At 47.6% G+C, this 18019-nt stretch overlaps 1 protein-coding gene across 3 annotated transcripts; it reads left to right on the forward strand.

The window, feature by feature from the left end:
• The first annotated feature begins 3662 nt into the window (after nucleotides 1-3662).
• Nucleotides 3663-13161, forward strand: LOC111863184 (transcription factor HES-1-A). 3 transcript variants are annotated; one of them, XM_023849256.1, is made up of 6 exons: nucleotides 3663-3999; nucleotides 7906-8001; nucleotides 8891-9025; nucleotides 9813-10053; nucleotides 10400-10545; nucleotides 11546-13161. In XM_023849256.1, the coding sequence occupies exons 1-6, from the start codon at nucleotides 3898-3900 to the stop codon at nucleotides 11855-11857; spliced, it is 1032 nt and encodes a 343-aa protein (XP_023705024.1). In that variant the 5' UTR covers nucleotides 3663-3897; the 3' UTR covers nucleotides 11858-13161. The 3 variants fall into 3 exon arrangements, with proteins under 3 accessions (XP_023705024.1, XP_023705031.1, XP_023705041.1); XM_023849263.1 differs by having other exon boundaries at nucleotides 8894-9025; XM_023849273.1 differs by having other exon boundaries at nucleotides 3663-3969.
• The last annotated feature ends 4858 nt before the right edge of the window (nucleotides 13162-18019 follow it).

Raw genomic sequence — 18019 nt, forward strand, 5'->3', positions numbered from 1 at the left:
AAGATTTCGGATGTTACCTCCAAGAAAACACGTCGTCTCCTGCAGCTATGGTTCCCGGCACGCGACAGAGGGCTGCACCACACTGCGCAGGCGCTACCACGTTCCCAGTTTCATTAATTTCATTTTATTTTAATTCTGGCGCACATGAGAGCCAGACGCGCGCTTGTAGCGTCCTCACGCCGTCTGGCCGACGTAGCACAGTTCCGTCCTGCATGTGTAGAAGTGTTGGGCTTGGGTTCGAGGTCGTCTGCTCTATGCTGGTTCTTTCCTTAGCCTAGCGATATGTTCCGCCGAAACGTCGGTTGACTTTCACAGAACTACACAGCGTCATGTCTCCCTATCTGGACCACAGAGTACCCGAGCGTTTACTTATTTGCCACGAATTCAGTGGCCGTCAATAGCTCAGTCTAAAGTTACGGCGTCCCATGACAGGAAGATTGGCGAATAATGAATTGTAAAGGACATGGGAGGAGCCAGGATAACTCAGTCAGTATAGCGACGGGCTGGACGGCTGGGGTTCGATTCCCGGCAGAGGCAAGATTTTTCTATTTTTCATAGCGTCCAGACCGGCTCTGGAGACCACCCAGCCTCCCTTTACCAGTTGAGGAGACTCGGAAATCAACGGACGAATTTCCGTCTTATGAGTCCAGTCCGTATACTTCAGAGCACCCCCCCCCCAAAAAAAGCAGGAGACACCTAACCAAACTAACTAGATTCGGAAGCGTGGGATAGAAACCTGATGACGTAATCACCGAGAGTGTGGCATTTCAGAACAACGAGGCTCTTTTAATTGCATTACGCCTGCGATCGGCTGTTTCGATTTTCCGCAACACTCGCTCGTAGGTTAAGTTTCCTATGGGCACGGCGCTTTGATGCTGCTCCCTCATTACAGCCTGCGTCTCAATAAAGAGCTTCGGGGAGATTACGTAAATTATTAAACCTTTGGCGCCTGAAGATAATTGGAAGAATACATAAAAAGCTAGTTCCTACCTCACAGAAAACATTGCGTCTCCATTCAAAAGACCAATCGGCGATACTAAAGCAATCCTGGGTAAGGTAAAGGCAAAGCTGTCCCTCTACTTAACTAACTAAAGCGCTAAGCCATGGACTGGAGGTGAAGCCCAGTTCTATAGAATAAATCGGTCAATCAGTCATATCTGTAGTCGCGTCACAAAATCAAGTCTGCTCGCGAGGTTAGCGGATTCCTTGAAGACTTTAAATGTCCGTTCCTGTTAGGGCGCTTAAACAATTTTAAGCATTGTGTTTAAATATGCTGTGTCTAACACAATTTTTATGATAAATGGATGGAATTGACGTTATTTGTATCAGCAAAGAACATAGTGCCGAATATTATAACATTAGATTTGCAAATTGTTATACAAAGTGTTACAGGCTATTTCCAATTTTTTCTTTCAATTTTGATGCGTACTGTAAAAATGGTTTCAAATTTCTTCATAGAGTTTTTCTGCATTATAAAATCAGTCCTGCTTGTAACACTTGACATATTTTAGCAGTCCCTGGTGTCATAAAACAGGTGGAAGCAATAAAATCATTTGGACTTCTGCTAGCGCTGCTTACACTCTTTGGATTTTCGAATATTTTGACTAAAGGACAGAAGATGAAAGCTTTGCTATTCAAGAAAAGCCAGAGGGGTTCCTTCTTCAGGTTAACCTTCCGTTATAGCTGCAAGAGATTACTGCCCTTTCTAGGGCCGTGGACAGACAGTTTCATCGTGGCTGAGATACAGAGCGCGATCTGTTTTCTGTGCGTTCACAGTGAAATCGAATACTGTGCTTTCAATTCAGCCTATATATACATCAAGCAGATAACAACAAAAGGTATGTACATCGAATGTTACAATATATTTTAACTCATTAATCTGCAGAATCTTCATTAAAAGTAATGGCTCGTCGATCAGTTTGGGCATAACTCATAAGTATAGTCGTTTTTGTCATTGTTCAATTAGGTATCATCTTAATTCCTCAATTAGGGTTTTACTCAAGTCTGTCTGGTAATTACTGCATTTAAAAATAAAATTTTCGGACTGTGCGCGCGCTTCCACTAGCGGAGTTTAAATGCCCGACTGGCCAAAACGGTCAGCTGAAGCTTACCGCCATTTCAAAAGTCCGGCGTTTAAAGGTTAATACCAATGCGGCGTCCGTAAGTGCGACACTAGCCCTCACATATCTACAAAACTCTGAACGTTTGAGGAATACCGATATATCGCAGAAATAGTCTCATTAGTGTTTATTTGTCTCATGCCACCAAGAAAACACTTCATGGCTCTATTACAAACTATTTTCACACGATCTCCAGGCAAGTTCAACTACTCTCCGCGTGTATGAACTCATAACTGGCTTAGATATCCGACTAGACGCGGCTGGCATTCCTGTCTCGTGCAGACACTGCACCGCCACCTTCACAGAGCGGCGAATAACCAAGCCACACATGGGAAAACAATGGCATGGGATATCGCCTATTCCGCTCCCTCACCTTGGGTTCCTTTGCATCTACTTCCATCCTCACGGTAAGGATGGCATCTTCTCTTTTCTCTAACCCTGTCTTCTCCCACTGATGTCTCTGCCTCCGTCTGATTCGTTATCCTCGCTCTCCTTGTCTCCTATTTCTCAGATGTTCTTTTAAAATTTTCGTCACATTTTATTTAGCATGCCCGGGAATTCAATCCTTTCCTGATATGTCGCCTTTTCGTCATTTCCTTTCCATATCCGTTTTCTCAACGCTACTTCACGTGTGAGCTTGTGCGTTCCAGTCACTTCGTGCCTCGATCTGTCTGCTTCTTGTTGCTTCGTGTCTCGGTCTGTCTGCTTCTCATCACTTCCTGTCTCGACTTGTCTGCTTCTCGTCATTTCGTGTCTCGGTCTGTCTGCTTCTCGTCACTTAGTGTCTCGGTCTGTCTGCTTTTCATCGCTTCGTGTCTCAGTCTGTCTGCTTCCCGTCACTTACTGTCCCGGTCTGTCTGCTTCTCATCACTTACTGTCTCGGTCTGTCTGCTTCTCATCGCTTCGTGTCTCAGTCTGTCTGCTTCCCGTCACTTACTGTCCCGATCTGTCTGCTTCTCATCGCTTGCTGTCTCGGTCTGTTTGCTGCTCGTCGCTTCGTGTCTCGGTCTGTCTGCTTGTCATCACTTCCTGTCTCGGTCTGTCTGCTGCTCGTCGCTTCGTGTCACGACCTGTCTGTTTCTCATCACTTGCTGTCTCGGTCTGTCTGCTGCTCGTCGCTTCGTGTCTCGGTCTGTCTGCTTGTCATCACTTCCTGTCTCGGTCTGTCTGTTGCTCGTCGCTTCATGCCTCGATCTGTCTGTTTCTCATCACTTGCTATCTCGGTCTGTCTGATTCTCGTCATTTCGTGTCTCGGTCTGTCTGCTTCTCTTCACTTACTGTCTCGATCTGTCTGCTTCTCGTCACTTACTGTCTCGGTCTGTCTGCTTCTCTTCACTTACTGTCTCGGTTTGTTTGCTTTTCGTCATTTCGTGTCTCGGTCTGTTTGCTTCTCATCGGCTCATGTTTCGGTCTGTGTACGTCTCATCGTTTGGTGTCTCTACTCTTCGTGACTTCATGTCTCGGTCTGTCTGCTCTCCCCGCCACCATACTGCATGCAAGGTGAGGCGGCCGGCCGGGCTGTGTCTCTCAGTGCGGCACGAGCGCTCTCTCTCGGCGGTCACCGCAGCGCGCTCTCTCACGTGTACAACAAAAGAATGTCGGAATGAAGTGACGCAACAACAGTGTTACGAGATCACGAGATATTAAGAAGCTTATCTTCAGGAATTCGCTGCGAGTGCATCAAGTAATCAAAATTTTCGTGTGAAATGATAATTGATTTCCCGATGTGACATTCGAGTTCTGAAACCTTTTGATGATACAAACAACCTGAGACGCTATGACAGCGAGACTTGTCAGCAGCAGTAACAACAAGAACAGCAGCAGCAACAACAGCAACAGCGTCAGTTTGGTGAGCAGCAGGCCGTCGGAAGGGCGCAGAGTGAGTCGCACGTGATCCATCTTAATGTTATCATACTGATGACTGTTCGCACGTGTTTCTCACTGCACTCCTACATGCTGCACGTCCTATAAACCTCAGCCTCCCTTATTTTACGATCCTCAAAATTATTTCATAAGGGTTGCGAACTTTTAAAATCCTGTGTAAGATTTGAGTTTTCCACGGCGGCGACTATGAAGAAAGCCGTCTTCTGGGATGTGGCAACGTGTAGATATTGTGTTAACCGACGTTTCGGAGGAACGTATCGCCTCCATCTTTTAAAATCCTCATGTGTATTTTAGAAGCCGAGATAGCTCAGTCGGTATAGGAACTAGGCTAGGGGCTGGGCGATTGAGGAATCGGGGTTTGATTCCCGGTAGGGGTAAGAGAATTTTCTTTTCTTCATAACATTCAGCTTGGCTCTGGGGCCTACCCAGCCTCCTATACAACGAGTACCAGGGCCTGTTTCCCCGGGGATAAAACAGCAGGGACGTGAAGCTGACTACTCACCACTGTCTAGTGCAGAGGTTAAGAATAGTGGCGGTATGCTTCCACGCCCCCATACGTCTTCACGGCGTGCTGCTTGATTAAGGCCAGTGATAACTTTACCACTGTGTGTAAATATTGTCCCTAGTCCTTTTACCGTTCACTTTTCTTGGGCCCCAGTTCCGCGCGGAAGAAACTATTTTCTGCTGCCCATCCGAAGAGAGAATTACGACTGTTTTATTAATTACAAAGTTGCGTACCATCTGGTGAGACAAGAGGCTAAGTTGAACGGTAAGCGGAGGTGGTCATTACCGATTACCACGAAGGATCCAGAAGCAGGATACCGCGATTCGAGGCAGGTATCTCCCGATGCTCTCAGCTCACAATTTGCAAACAACTCCCGTAGAAATGATTATTGCTTCCTAGTTTTCTTGATTACGCTGTTTCAACTGCGAAGGCTTCACACGGGAGTGTCAACTGTTACACAACCCCACTTCGAAGTAAACACGGTTTCAGCATATTGCCTAAGTCTGAACAAAATCTGTCCTGATGAGTCAACCCATCCAAAAATTCTGTCATTACAAAATTCAAATCTCAGACGTGCAAAGCTCTGAGGATGGAGGGGTGAAGCGAGGAAGACATTCAGAAAATGAATTTATTTGTTTCTGCATGTTTCATGAAACCGCGTAGTTGGCAGCACTGATCCAGAGCAGGTTTGCAGATTGGTAACGCTCTAGATATGTATCTTGACCAGAGCACCATCATGGCAGAAACTTTTCGTGTCGAAGTCCCACCAGGAAATTTCCGCGCAGTACCTTGATTAGGTCAGGACCTCTTCCTTCTAAATCCTTTCCGATTCATTATTCAGCAGTCACTTACCACTCACGTTATATAGTCGACAAGGGACAAGTATCAGCACAGACAATATAATAGCGAATGTCGGGATGAATTGTGAATCATGAATTAGAAGGTGTGTGCACGGTAACGGCACCACCAGGCACTTGCATGAATGGACGAACCAAAGAAAGCCACGACACAGCTCGGCCGGACACAAATAAAATGTAAACCAGTTGCAAATTTTCTCGATCTCGAACTAGATGGTTAGATATATCGGCTCTCAGTGTCACAACAGGCCGGGCACCTCACTGACGGGGAAACAAAAAATGTCTACTGAATGTTCAGCTGCTCCAGGCTTTACATGAGACGCAAACTAACTGCATGAAGCCTCCAACTGGCCTTGGGCACGGTATCCATGGAAACCGTGACCTCACATGGCTGCTCAGGAACTTCCCGCGGTTTGCTATGGGGCCACAAGTTGGTGGGAATGTGGAGCCCTATTCTGGTATCTGCCTCGAGCGACTGAGAGCATCCAAGGAGATTCACTAATACGTTAAACAACGGAAAGTTGGCCTACATACAGTCAGTCGGAAGAACCTGTAGAATCCTGCAAATATGTATGTAGAGTTGTCCCTACGCCTAAACACCACACTGCCATGGCCTATAGGCAATTGAAGGTATTCACAAATTTGCAGTCATACCGCTGCGTAGATGTGAGTGGTCCTACTGCATCAAGGGGGGTGAAAGGGTCTAAAAGTTGGTCCGACCTTGGAGGGTGACCCCGGGCGTTCAGCCCATCAGAGTAGCCCCACAAACTTTGTACTGTGTGTTTTACTGAAAATGACAAAGAAATACTGCTTGTACTTGTATTCGTGATACGAAGGTCCTAATTTTATTTAAATATTTTTTTTTATAATTCGCTTAGGTGGGGGGGTGGAGTCCAACTGGGTCCACTCGGCACGGCGGCCACTGATTGGCCTATTGTAGCCTGCCCCGGGTGATTATGATGATGGAGAATTTGGTGGAATGAAGATTGGCAGGGGAAACAGAAGTGCTCGGAGAAAACCCGCCCCAGCGCCACTCTGTCCACCACAAATCCCACATGACCAGACCCCGGGATCGAACCCGGGTCGTCGCGGTGGAAAGCCAGCGACTAACCGCTTGAGCTATGGCGCGGCCTATGAAGGTCCAAAGTCCCAGTGGGACGGTGTGACGTACCACACTTCAGTACAACGAATCGTCATGCAAAGTTCTGATTACAGTGTTTCATAGTGGAGCCATGCGGGGAGAACTGCTGTGTGAAACACTTGTCCGCGGAACTATGTGCCTGTATCCCACAGACTACGTTAAAATCTTTTTGTTTATTTCAAGTAAGAGCAGAGAGAGCTGACCGTTTCAGATCGAGACAGTGCTATTGCAGAACCCAGTCGGCCGCTTTTCGTAAGAGGAGCATGCACTGAGCAGGTTGGCATAGCGGAAATACTCTAAGACTCGTAGCCCACTCAAAAAGTCCTCGGTTCGAATTTCGGCGAACACACCAGCTATCTTGAAGAGATTTTTAGTGGTTTTCCTTACTTGCTCCAGGAATATGCCGGACATATCTGGATTAGACCATGACAGCTTTCTTCAAAATCATTTCCATTTCAATATTCATCTATCGTCCCGTTATCCGTCGCTGTACAGCCCAGCTATCAACAAGATCCACCCCAAGAAGACCGTGCCACTAGACTGACCGACACAGGGTCTCTTGTTTAATGATACTGCTTCAGTTACAGACGTCATACAGCACCGAAACACACGGCAAGATTCTCAAACACGGTGACTGTGTAGCAGTTTGAAAAGAGGCGCTCGGGATGCATTCCAAGGGCATTCATCTGGAGACACCGAGTAAAACCTCGAAGATATGTCATGATAAGGGGCGCAGATTCGAACCCACATGGCACTGGACGTAGTACGTTTGGCAGCCTATCCAAATATCTGATGGAGGAACCAGGTTCAGTGTACGCAGATTTCTCTCTATTGGAACCTAGTCCGCTAGATCAACGACGTTTCGGAGGAAGCTTCTGGCTCCATCGCCAACGTAGAACAGTAAGCTCAGGAGTGGCTGGCCCGAACAAGCGTTAGCGTCGTCCCCTGAACCTCCCGAGTTGAGCGTGTGGACACGTTACGTTCAGGAGTCCTGTGCTCTGGGTTGTCGTGTCGTGCAATCTGGTAGACAGGAACTGACATGCCACCAGTGCGTTCCACCGAAACGTCCCTACCTCTTATCGTAGCTCTCGGCGGGCGTCACATCCCAGCACCGAAGAGGTAGCTGACTGACCTGTCGGAACACGAAGGCTCGCGAGATAGATGCCAGCCGGAGGCCGAAACAAGATACTTCTCTTCGGCGAACTCAGTGACCGGAAGAGAAATAGGAGAAGTTTTGTTGTCGTTGTTAAGGTGAAGTCGTCCCTGCGTTTAATTAAGTGTCACTCCATGAACAGGCATGGGGGGAGGATATATGGAGGCGAATGGTGGGCCCCAGCGCCGGTCGCTCGCTGCAAGCGAAGTGCGGGAGACGCTGACGTCGTTACGTTTTGATTGCAGGCCAACAAGCCCCTGATGGAGAAGCGACGGCGAGCGAGGATCAACCAGTCCCTGGCCGTGCTCAAGACCCTGATCCTGGACTCGGCTAGGCTCGAGGTAAGCTGACCCTAGGGTCACTGCGCTGTGGATTCGTACGCTTTCTGAGATTCGGTAACCAGGCAATGTCTCGTCTCTTTTTAACTTGGAAGTAAACTGTTGTCATGACAACTGATGAAGAAACAGGTCGCTTACTTGTAAGACCCACGAGATAACATTAAAATTTGTCATAGTAAGTTCTCGGGGGCATGAACTGAGTCCCACTGTCACAGGATGGGGAATTCTTTGCTGTAAATATTATGATATTCTGTGATATGACACCGTGTAGTTTGGTAGATAGATATAAAGTTTCCTAGGAATTTCTACCTCCATCTTCGTGAGAGAACAATAAGGCACGGGAAGAACAAGCCAGTGATGTAGGGAAGGGAGGATACTAACCCTGTAAGTCAGCCGTAACGTGGGAACCTATCTACCAGAATATACGGCATCACATCTCGGAATGCCGCCATCAGAACAGAGACTCTCGCGTGTGGTGATAGTTGTCAGGAGCTCAGGACGTCACTGAAGCTCACGGAGGCTGGGGGGGGCAACCAAAGTACTCGAGGGCCACGCCTAGACGGCGGACCGTATTTTGAAAATCGCGGGCTCCTAACCACCCACCGTTTGTTTACTGTAAGACGCAGTTGGTGTCCAGACTTCATGGCGTCGAATGGTAGGCCGATTACTGAAAGATGAATTGGAATGTGTTTGGATGGAACCGGCACCTGTCCAATAGATATACCACCAGTCCGGTTTTTGCCTGGAGGGGCTGAGGAAAACCATATAACCTCAGTCCGGTGTTCGAACCGAGCATCTCCCAAACACAAGTGTAGAGCGTTAGCGCTGCGCCAGCCTGCTCGGTTAACCTCTGTCAAGAGACCCTCAGACTAACCAAGATCCCGTGTTGCAGCAGAACACTAAGCATTCCAAACTGGAGAAGGCAGACATCTTGGAGCTGACAGTTCGACATCTTCAGCGACAGAGGACTCTGGGATCAGCCGTCCTCAACAAGTACAGGGCCGGCTTCCAGGAGTGCACGCGAGAGGTAAACAGAAACTGACCTCTGGGTTGCAAGAAGGGGGACGTGCAGTGGTTGCAGCTGCATAGGGGGACGGAGGGTGACGCGCTGTAACATAACATATACTTTCTGATTCCCACGTAAATATAGGCCGGCGCTGACTGACATCTTCACGTCACTGCTCTTACTACAGAGACAACGCGGAACAGTGGAAAGAACCACTTCGTTGAAAGTACGAGAACCTACTAAGGAACCTTTTGACGATGACGTCAAAACATACGTCACCCTCGAAGTTTGCTTTAGTTACACTAGTAATGGCGAGGATAAAAGAAAATATAAACTAAAAAATATATATTTAAGTTAAATTGGACAGCGGAGATGGGAGGAGTAGACGCGACCGAAACGTCTATACGTATCAAATTGCACACGTCACATCTCGGATCCCTTTAAGTTTCGTGCGAAGCCTTTCTCCGCATGCGCACGCGTCCATTTCGGGCCCCCGTAAAAACTGTTGCCCTCTACAAAAGCTGCACGTCTCCCAAAGGTCTGCTCATTGACACTGAAGGGACTTTGAGGACCATATAACTACTCCGTCCTCAGCAGTGTGGGTAGTGTGAGGCGATCTCTCATGTCATGATAGCCAAACCAAGTTTAATGGAAAGCTAATTAGGTTGCAGACAGCCGGGGACGATTCCTCACTTTTAACAACATGGAAGGCCGGCCTACATGCCTCACGGAAGCTATACGCCACTGATCTAGCCTATACTTTAAGAAGCAGTACGCCCTTGATCACCAAACTGCTTCTCCACGACAGGTGAGCCGGTTCCTTGAGTCGCCCGATCTGGCGCTGACGCCCGGTGCCCCCACGCCTGCCCTGGACCCGACTATAAAGCAGCGTCTGTTACGTCACCTGGACACCTGTGTGGCCGAACTGGACCTGGACATCGGTTTGTCGTCGTCTGCAGAGGGCAAGAGAGACGCCGTGAAGGCAGAGGCGGACAGCGAGGCGCGGCCCGACAGCAGCACCACGACGGGAGGCGACGAGAACAATAACGGTAATCAGGCCAGACCACGGGCTGTTCAACGAGTTAGTTCACAGCGGCGCGCGTGTTCGCCTGGTCCGCCCGGGTCTTCAGTCCCCAATACCTTATTAGCTCAGGCCAGCGCCGTTTCCTTTCACATCCTTCGCTATTCATTATTTGCCGATCATCCTACCACTCAAGGCTACACTGTGTGAGCTACTGGCAGCGTCGTTATTCCCGGCCCTCGTTAGCAAAACTGTTTCTTTCCTTCAGATTCTCTGCTCTCAGTTTTTGTATGCGTTTCTCATCCCGTTCGATCTGCATACCTCACCACTCCGTAACACTTTCGTAGCTCCATTGTCTCCGTCCTGTGTCGCAGGTGCGCCCAGCAGTGTGGGGGGCAAGACGACCCCACAGTCCACCGGAACCGTCGCAAGTCCGGAACCAGACATGGAGCCCGTGACGGCCGTGGCCACCACATCGTCGCCCATCGCTGCAAGCCCCAACACACTCTCCGTGGTGCAGGTAGGCACTGCTGTACCGGCGAGACCAGCCAGCGCGTTATCGCAAACTGGGAGAGTCAGTAAATGCTTCACAAATGTATATAAAACGTAAAACATGTGATATTCAAACCTGAAGGAACCTCCACCAACATTCATATACACTTGTCCCATCGCCTTACCAGTGGGCAGCATAGAAGTCTTTTGACTGTTGTCTCAGCCACTTCCGCACCCCCGTTTCAACTTCCTCATCAGCGAAACATTTGCCACCGTAAAAAGGGATGTTTCTTTATGAATAGCCTCTGCATTCAGTCCTTTGCCCACAGAAGGCGCATAAGAGAACGATGCTCTACGGTATTATAGTCAAGTACGGTCGCCATTTTGACTACTGAAACCAGCCTCTGAACATGTGCATGCCCGTCTGCTACTTAGACTATCACGAACATAGATTGTTCTGCTGCCTAGTGATACACATAGAGGACCTATTACGTATATTACAGCTGTTTTACTTCCACTTGTGACCTACGAACAGACTCCCCCTCGTATTATTTTCTGTCTAAACCATCTTTGAAGGTGCAGTGTCACCAGACGGTGACATGTCATCATCATAAAGTTACTAGATCCCGGAATCACTGTATCGAGCTCTGGCTGAACGCACCGTAAGGTTGCCTACTCCAGGCATGACGCGCCTCAAACGTGACTAACTGAGGTGCAAGTCAGTCAATGTTCTCGACCCTGCTCTGGATGAAAACAGATTTTCTGTGTCTGAGATGGCGTAGAGGCAAAGCTTTACGTTTTCTGGCCCTTGTTACTGGACAGAGATGAGCGTTCGGTTTCACGCCCCAACCCCTTATCTTTGCCCACAAAACGGTTCTGGACACAACAGTGATGCGATAGAGCCCAACTCCCTTACCAGGAATCGAACCCCAACTCCAGAGTCACTCAAGCCTGCAAGGAATGGCATGTCCATTCTTCACAGACGAGGATAAGTGAACCAAGCCAGGGCGGTTTTGTCTAATTTCCAGGTGATTCCGTCACGGCTCCCGGACGGACAGGTCGTGTTCCTACTCCCTAGCCACTATGTCCAACTCGCGGCGGCAGCTGCTGCTTCTTCAGAGGTTGGCAACCCTGCACCATCCTCCACAACGACGCTATGGGCGATGAGCAACAACAAAATGTGCATCGACAACAACGCGGGCATTGTTGCTATCGACGAGTCGCTCGATACCGAGTCCTCGTCGGATCAACCGATCGATTTCACGGTCGCTAAGAGGAGTGAGGATGGCGTGCAGGCGGGAGAAGTGAAGGAAGAAGGACCCGTGTGGAGGCCGTGGTAATGGAGAGGCTGACCGACGGCTGAATACATACTGTTGGCATGAGAACGCGTGGCGCGTTGCCAAGACTGTAAATAAGAAACTAGGGCTGTGTCTCATTGTTGTATATATATTGTGTAGACCCACATACAGTCTGCTTCCATTAATTAAGAAGTAACTTACGTGAAAATATGTTCGTGAGGACATGCTGTAATTAACTTTACGTCATGAAATTCCATTAACTTCGTCGGGGCCCGTTGCCCAGCTCAGTGCAGCACATGGCGGCCTGACTGTCCGGTTACTGGCAACGCTGATAGTTGTTCTCGACAGTGGTGCTATTGCGATTAATGGCTTAGTCAGTCTGGTTAGCGAATTAATTCATTAAATATCGACAAACGACTTTCCAACACAGATATGTCCGTTCGTTGTCCGATGTGAAGGGGTGCGTGAACTGGGTTCGAAATTAGCTGAGTCTCTTTATGATGAAGTCATTAATATCCTAATCTAATATAAAAATACGTAAATTGTCCAGTGCCCTGTTTCCTGCCGCGGCCCTAACACAGAAGATATTGCGGAAAGCACTACCTGCTCTTGCCAATATGTACAGTAGCCATGGCAGTTGCGGCAGAGATTTTGGATGTGATTCGAATCCCAGTTCCCAGTTCATTTTTGTTTTTAAATGCAGTTTCTTAATCTGAGTGCTATTTCTGTCTCAAAGATTTAGCTGCTACATAACGGGGACACCGAGAGGGTACCGCTGCTTGTAAAGAAGCGCTAAGGGCGAAAAGCCCGCAGTTCCCAGGAAACTCACAGCAACTCAGTCACATGCACCAGTCGGGTTGGAAACCAACAACCCAAACCGTTGGTACATTAAGTTACAATTGCTCTTTCAAAAGGTTTAATCGATTGTAGTCGTCGATTTGTTCAATTTTCCACTTAAAACGTTATTTGTTGCAACAATAAAGATAAGGTACTAGTGGGCATTGTTTAACTCGCGCCGACACCAAAACACGGCCTTCGTGTTAAACCCGTGCTGTCAGTCAGGGTGTTGTTTGTGGCGTCGTGTTGAGGACTGGCGACGTGGTGTACCGATATTCTCTTTTCTTGGAGAACATATCCGGTTTGAGGCCGGCCCACTTATCTGTATACCACTTCCGTGTCTGTGTGTGTATGTCTCACTTTAAAACCATATTCTGTAACCCTAAGCCTCCACTAAAATTTACTGAATGTGACGTCACAGCTTGTTACAGATAGGCCTAAGAGTGACGAAACTGGTAGACCACATGTATATGTTGTAAATAATAATGCAATATAGAACGTTAATTTAATGGTTTGTCATTTATTATTCCCTTAAATGGATCTTAAGGATGTATGAAAGTTTGAACTGCATTCCTTTGGCACAAAACAGGTGAGATTCTTGCCTAGCTGAGCAACTATTAGCTCCTGAAGACGGACGCTGCTCCAGAGATTGACTCAGTCCATGTGCCCTTGTGGTGACACCCTCTGAAGCACGAGGGATGTACTGTATGTTATGCGTCGGACGGACAGACTTCAGTTACGTTTCGTAATGGAGATGTTAACACCACGATCAAACCTCACCGTCAGCTAGCTCTTCTCTTCCATCCAATTTCAGGAACCTGTGTACACTCATCATTCAACATATCGGGATAGCAATAGCTGCTGAAGGCTGTATAAACGCACAGAGAGGCAGACTCAAATGCAGACATGGCCGTGGCTGTCGGAAGTGGTCCCCCCCCCCGGATTCTGGAAAACAACATAAATCGAAAAAAAGAAGTAAATACAAGAAGAATTCACAATTAAACTCTCAACTGACTCAACCAAGTCAAAGTCAATGTCAAGTTACTTTACGACTGGAGGTTTACCTCAAATCAGTTCATCTTGGCGCCAAACCCCTTGAGACTCACGACCAGAGATTTTTTTTTCCAACTGAACTCTTCCGGTAATAGTCCTTATGTAACGTCCTCTCTGACGAGAAGATTGGTTTGTCTCTTATGAATATGGTTTGCTTTTGTCAAGTGTACGTATCACACATGTAGCATGTTATTGAAAATCCCTCCTTTTGCACTGTATAGAAGTCCTCTCTGTCGGCGCAGGCTTTGTAAAGCAAATCATGTCTATCTTGCTTATCTTATGCTACAACGGCAGCTTCGTCACTTGAAAGGTCGTAAGCTTGACCACCGCCACGTTCAATCCTCTTATATTTTCTATGTCTGGCGTTGCGTTTTCCTATACTGGGAATATGTTCATTCTCATGTTTCTGTAAGACTTCTGTTTGTTGCCAGCATAATTTTATCATATAATCGTACATGTGCGGAAGTTTCTGTCGGTCTGTAAGTTAAATTGCTGCTGGCCTTCGTCAGCACAGTCATTCCCGGCTTCAGTCCCCTCGAGATCCATGACCAAAATTTTTTTCTCTCCTAGATAGGTGTTTCGAAAGCGGGCCTCTTTTTCGACGAGGGAGGGGGTCGGTCTGTCTATATGGGCGCTACGTTTGTTGCACCGCAGTTTCAGCACGAGTATATCCACTCTGTAACGGCGTCCAGGTCACTACGCCCTTTGTGCATCCTTTGCCACTGCATTATACTGAGTAACATTTATACAAGGCATACAGAGGTTTCCTGTCAGTGCAGGCTTGTGCAGCAGGTTGTGCCTTGACTTAGTCAGCTCAACCGCTCAAATCACTGAGTAAGAGTCAGAGTTACTTTACAACTGGCGGCTTACCGCCAATCAGTTCGTCTTGGCGTCAGAGACTTTTTGGCAAACTGAATGAGCCCTTGAGGTCACAGCCCTTATGTAACATCTCTGTGATTAGGCCCCAATCACTGCATTACTAGTCCTAGTTATATAGCCTCGGCACGGACCGCAGAGAATATTTTCTTCCATTATTGCGTGTTCTCTCGTTGCCGAGCAAACAACGTGCCCACAGAGCTGTTTCCTAGCTACGGCCGTTGTATTGTTGCCTGTTTACACAGCTGATACTTGGCAATGGGACTACATGTTGCAGTATTTTAACATGTGATACTCTGCCCGTTAGAATTCTAGCAATTACTGGAACAACAAGCCACCCAGTGTGACATTTAACAGAACAAATCAAACCCGAAGCCATATCCTTACATCGTTAAGCACTGATTCAGTGTTCGGACGTGAAGTCTCTGTCATAAAGACATATGGGGGACTGGAGGTAAGCTCCACCTTTCTCGACCTCGGCACTAGATGCACGTGGTCACCTTCACGCCCCGGCCGCCTTGACCCGGGGAAATCGCCCTTGATACCCGTTGGATAGAAGGCCCGTGGGCACCACATTCGGTATTGGCACTGTGGAGAGCAGAAAAATCGTGCACTGCTTGGAATCGAACCCGGGCCTTGCAACCAGTAGAGCTATCCCAACTACTTGTATTTTATTAGTAGGTTATTTAACGACGCTGTCAGTATTGGATCTATACAGCGTCGATGATACGTTGAGTGGACACTGCGGAGTGTCGGGTGGAATGTGAACTGGCAGCGAAAATTCGATGTGCTCGGGGAAGAAACCGGCCCAGTGCCAGCAAAAGTGCCACATGACCTGACTTGGGACTGAAGCCGCTGACTGACCGCGTCAGCTATGGCACGGCCGATGAGGATTCATTACGTTTCTATCTTAGTCCATTAAACAATGCGGTTCTAATTCACCAAAGCAGGTACATTTAAAAAATTAACTACTTCAACGCCTGCCGACAATTAAAAAAAGAGCTATTCATTTCAGCCTCACATGTCATCGAATGATACGCCATCTCCAACTAATAACACCTGCATAAAATTCAGTGGCAAACGCCCCCTATATTATATTTATATAGCACTACACTCCACATCAAAATGTTATCAACAGTCGCACAACAAACATGGTACACGGGAACAAAAGACTGGTCGCTGCTTTGTGATCCCCTATACGTGTATATAACTTGCAACCTGCAACCTATTGACACTAGAAAATTTGTTGCTATGGTAACCCAAAACTGCGTAATTTCAGAACTCTCACCCACCCCTTACATTACTTTCATATATACTGACGGACACGTGACATTCGAGCGTGAGATGTCCCGAGGGAGTCGGAACAAGAAGTGACTGTGTTGGCGAGGGCCAGCCAGCTCCTATCTGACACGTCGCATATAAGAATGCCCAACTTACAGCTCGATTTGAGCACAACATACGTACAGTTAGTGTCAATATCTGACAAAGACTAAGTTGACTTACCGATTTATCCATGTAACAACAAGTTAACAAGATAAACGGTTAGTAAGGTGGTGACTGAGTTAATTGTTTAGTAAGTTATGGACTTACGTACCTGCTTAGTAAGTAACCGAGCTGGTTACTTAGAAAGCCTAAGTTTATAAGTGAGTTACTTAGTAAGCTAGTGACTTGGCTGCTTAGTTAGCTGCTCAGAACGTTTGTTGCTGAGCAAGTGAGTGAGTGAGATTATTGCTTAGTAAGTTAGGGAAGAAGTTAGCTGCTTTAAGCAACTTGGCACACACACACAAAAGTGCAATATGGGCCCGAAATTAAAGAACGGGCCACCGCTGACCCGGGGCTGAGACGTCGTGGTGCCCCGCAGCGCCTCAGGTTTTAATTAGGCCTTGTTTCCGCTGATCGCTCTCCTCCCGCCCACGTCACGGCACACGAGCAGGGGCGGTCCCCTGCACACGGTAACGGTGCGCACCCAGTCGCTCTCTGTCTGCTCGACAAGGCAGTGGGAACGGTGATCACCGTGCAATGCAACTGTCATCGATCTAGTACGTCTGTCTTTAACGTAACTGATAAAAGGGCACAAAATGAGTGAATACAGCAACAAACAACGCTACAGGCTCAACAACTGGGAAATCGGGCTTGGATTTCTGGGAGGAGCAGCAGACTTCCCCACACAGCTTCCTTTTCCACTACGCAATGGCAGCTCTTTCCCCAGAGGTAAAGCTGTAGGAGAGCGAAGCTTATCACACACCTCTCTCTAATGCCAAGGTTAGGCACGGTGGAACTACACTCCCACTCCCCAATACGTCTTCATGGGATGATGTTCAATTAAGCGAAAGGTACAATCTTACCTGTACCCTTGCCCGAACATATTGTGGCGTATAGATCCGTTGCTAGGCAGCAGATTCTTAATAATGCAACAGTTGGACGCAACAATATAAGAGCTGCGTTTTCTATGTGGTCCGTGCAGAGATGTTATAAGCAAGGGACACCAACCAGACCCCGTCTATAGCCACATATACACATGAAAATGTATTAGCATTTAGTATACTTTCCTTAGTTTGATAAATGAAAGTAGGCTTATGATATCTCCGTGCTGTCTGTGTGTTTCTGTAGCCTTTCCTATTAACGTTTGAATGCTTGAACCAATCTTTTTGAAACTTGGCATGTATATCATGACACCCGAGTACATCTCAATGACGTTCTTCATAAATACCTCCCTTCAGTCTGCCTGTCTGTGTATCCCGCATAATTGCTCGGCAACGGTGCGGTAAGAACGTTATCGCTACAGCGAATACGCACGCAAGAATGTAAGAATTGTTAGATGCGTCGTTTTCTATGCGGTCCGTGTCGTATCAAGGAAAGTATGAGATTAGTTATTCTCAAAACGTCTTGTTAAACACGTTATTGTGTGTTTATGTTTCCTAAAGTAACAACAAAGAGCGGTCACATCCACAAGGCCCTGTTCTTGCTAAACACAGTGCTCTAGAAGAACGTGGCAAGATACTGGTATGGGCCTACGTAATAATGAGGTGTGAGATGCCAACTTAATTATTTTGCTTTCGTTCTGGCCATTTCCTGCGTTCCGTGGTATCGTATTTTCTTCCCGAAATGTTAGTACATGTCTACCAGACTACACGACGTCACATCTTCATAATCACCTCCGTGAGAAACTCAAGCTCATAGGAATCAAGAGTGTTTACTCAGACTTTGTAGCTTGTTCAACGGTTTCCGCCTGACCAGAATATACGGCGTCCGCTGGAAGGACGGTTTGTGGATGTTCAGCTGAAGAGAATGCGAAGCGAGCGGACAGGGACTCACTATGAGCCCTATCCTGGCATCTGCCTATTGGAGAGCAGCAACGTGAAGTGAGTAGTCCCTGGAAAGGGCTTCGAGAGACAGACACAAGGAGAGTGATCGTGTGTCGGGGGCTTGCGAGAGGGC

This window comes from Cryptotermes secundus, unplaced genomic scaffold (assembly GCF_002891405.2).
Source record: "Cryptotermes secundus unplaced genomic scaffold, Csec_1.0 scaffold1274, whole genome shotgun sequence".
NCBI lineage: Eukaryota > Metazoa > Arthropoda > Insecta > Blattodea > Kalotermitidae > Cryptotermes > Cryptotermes secundus.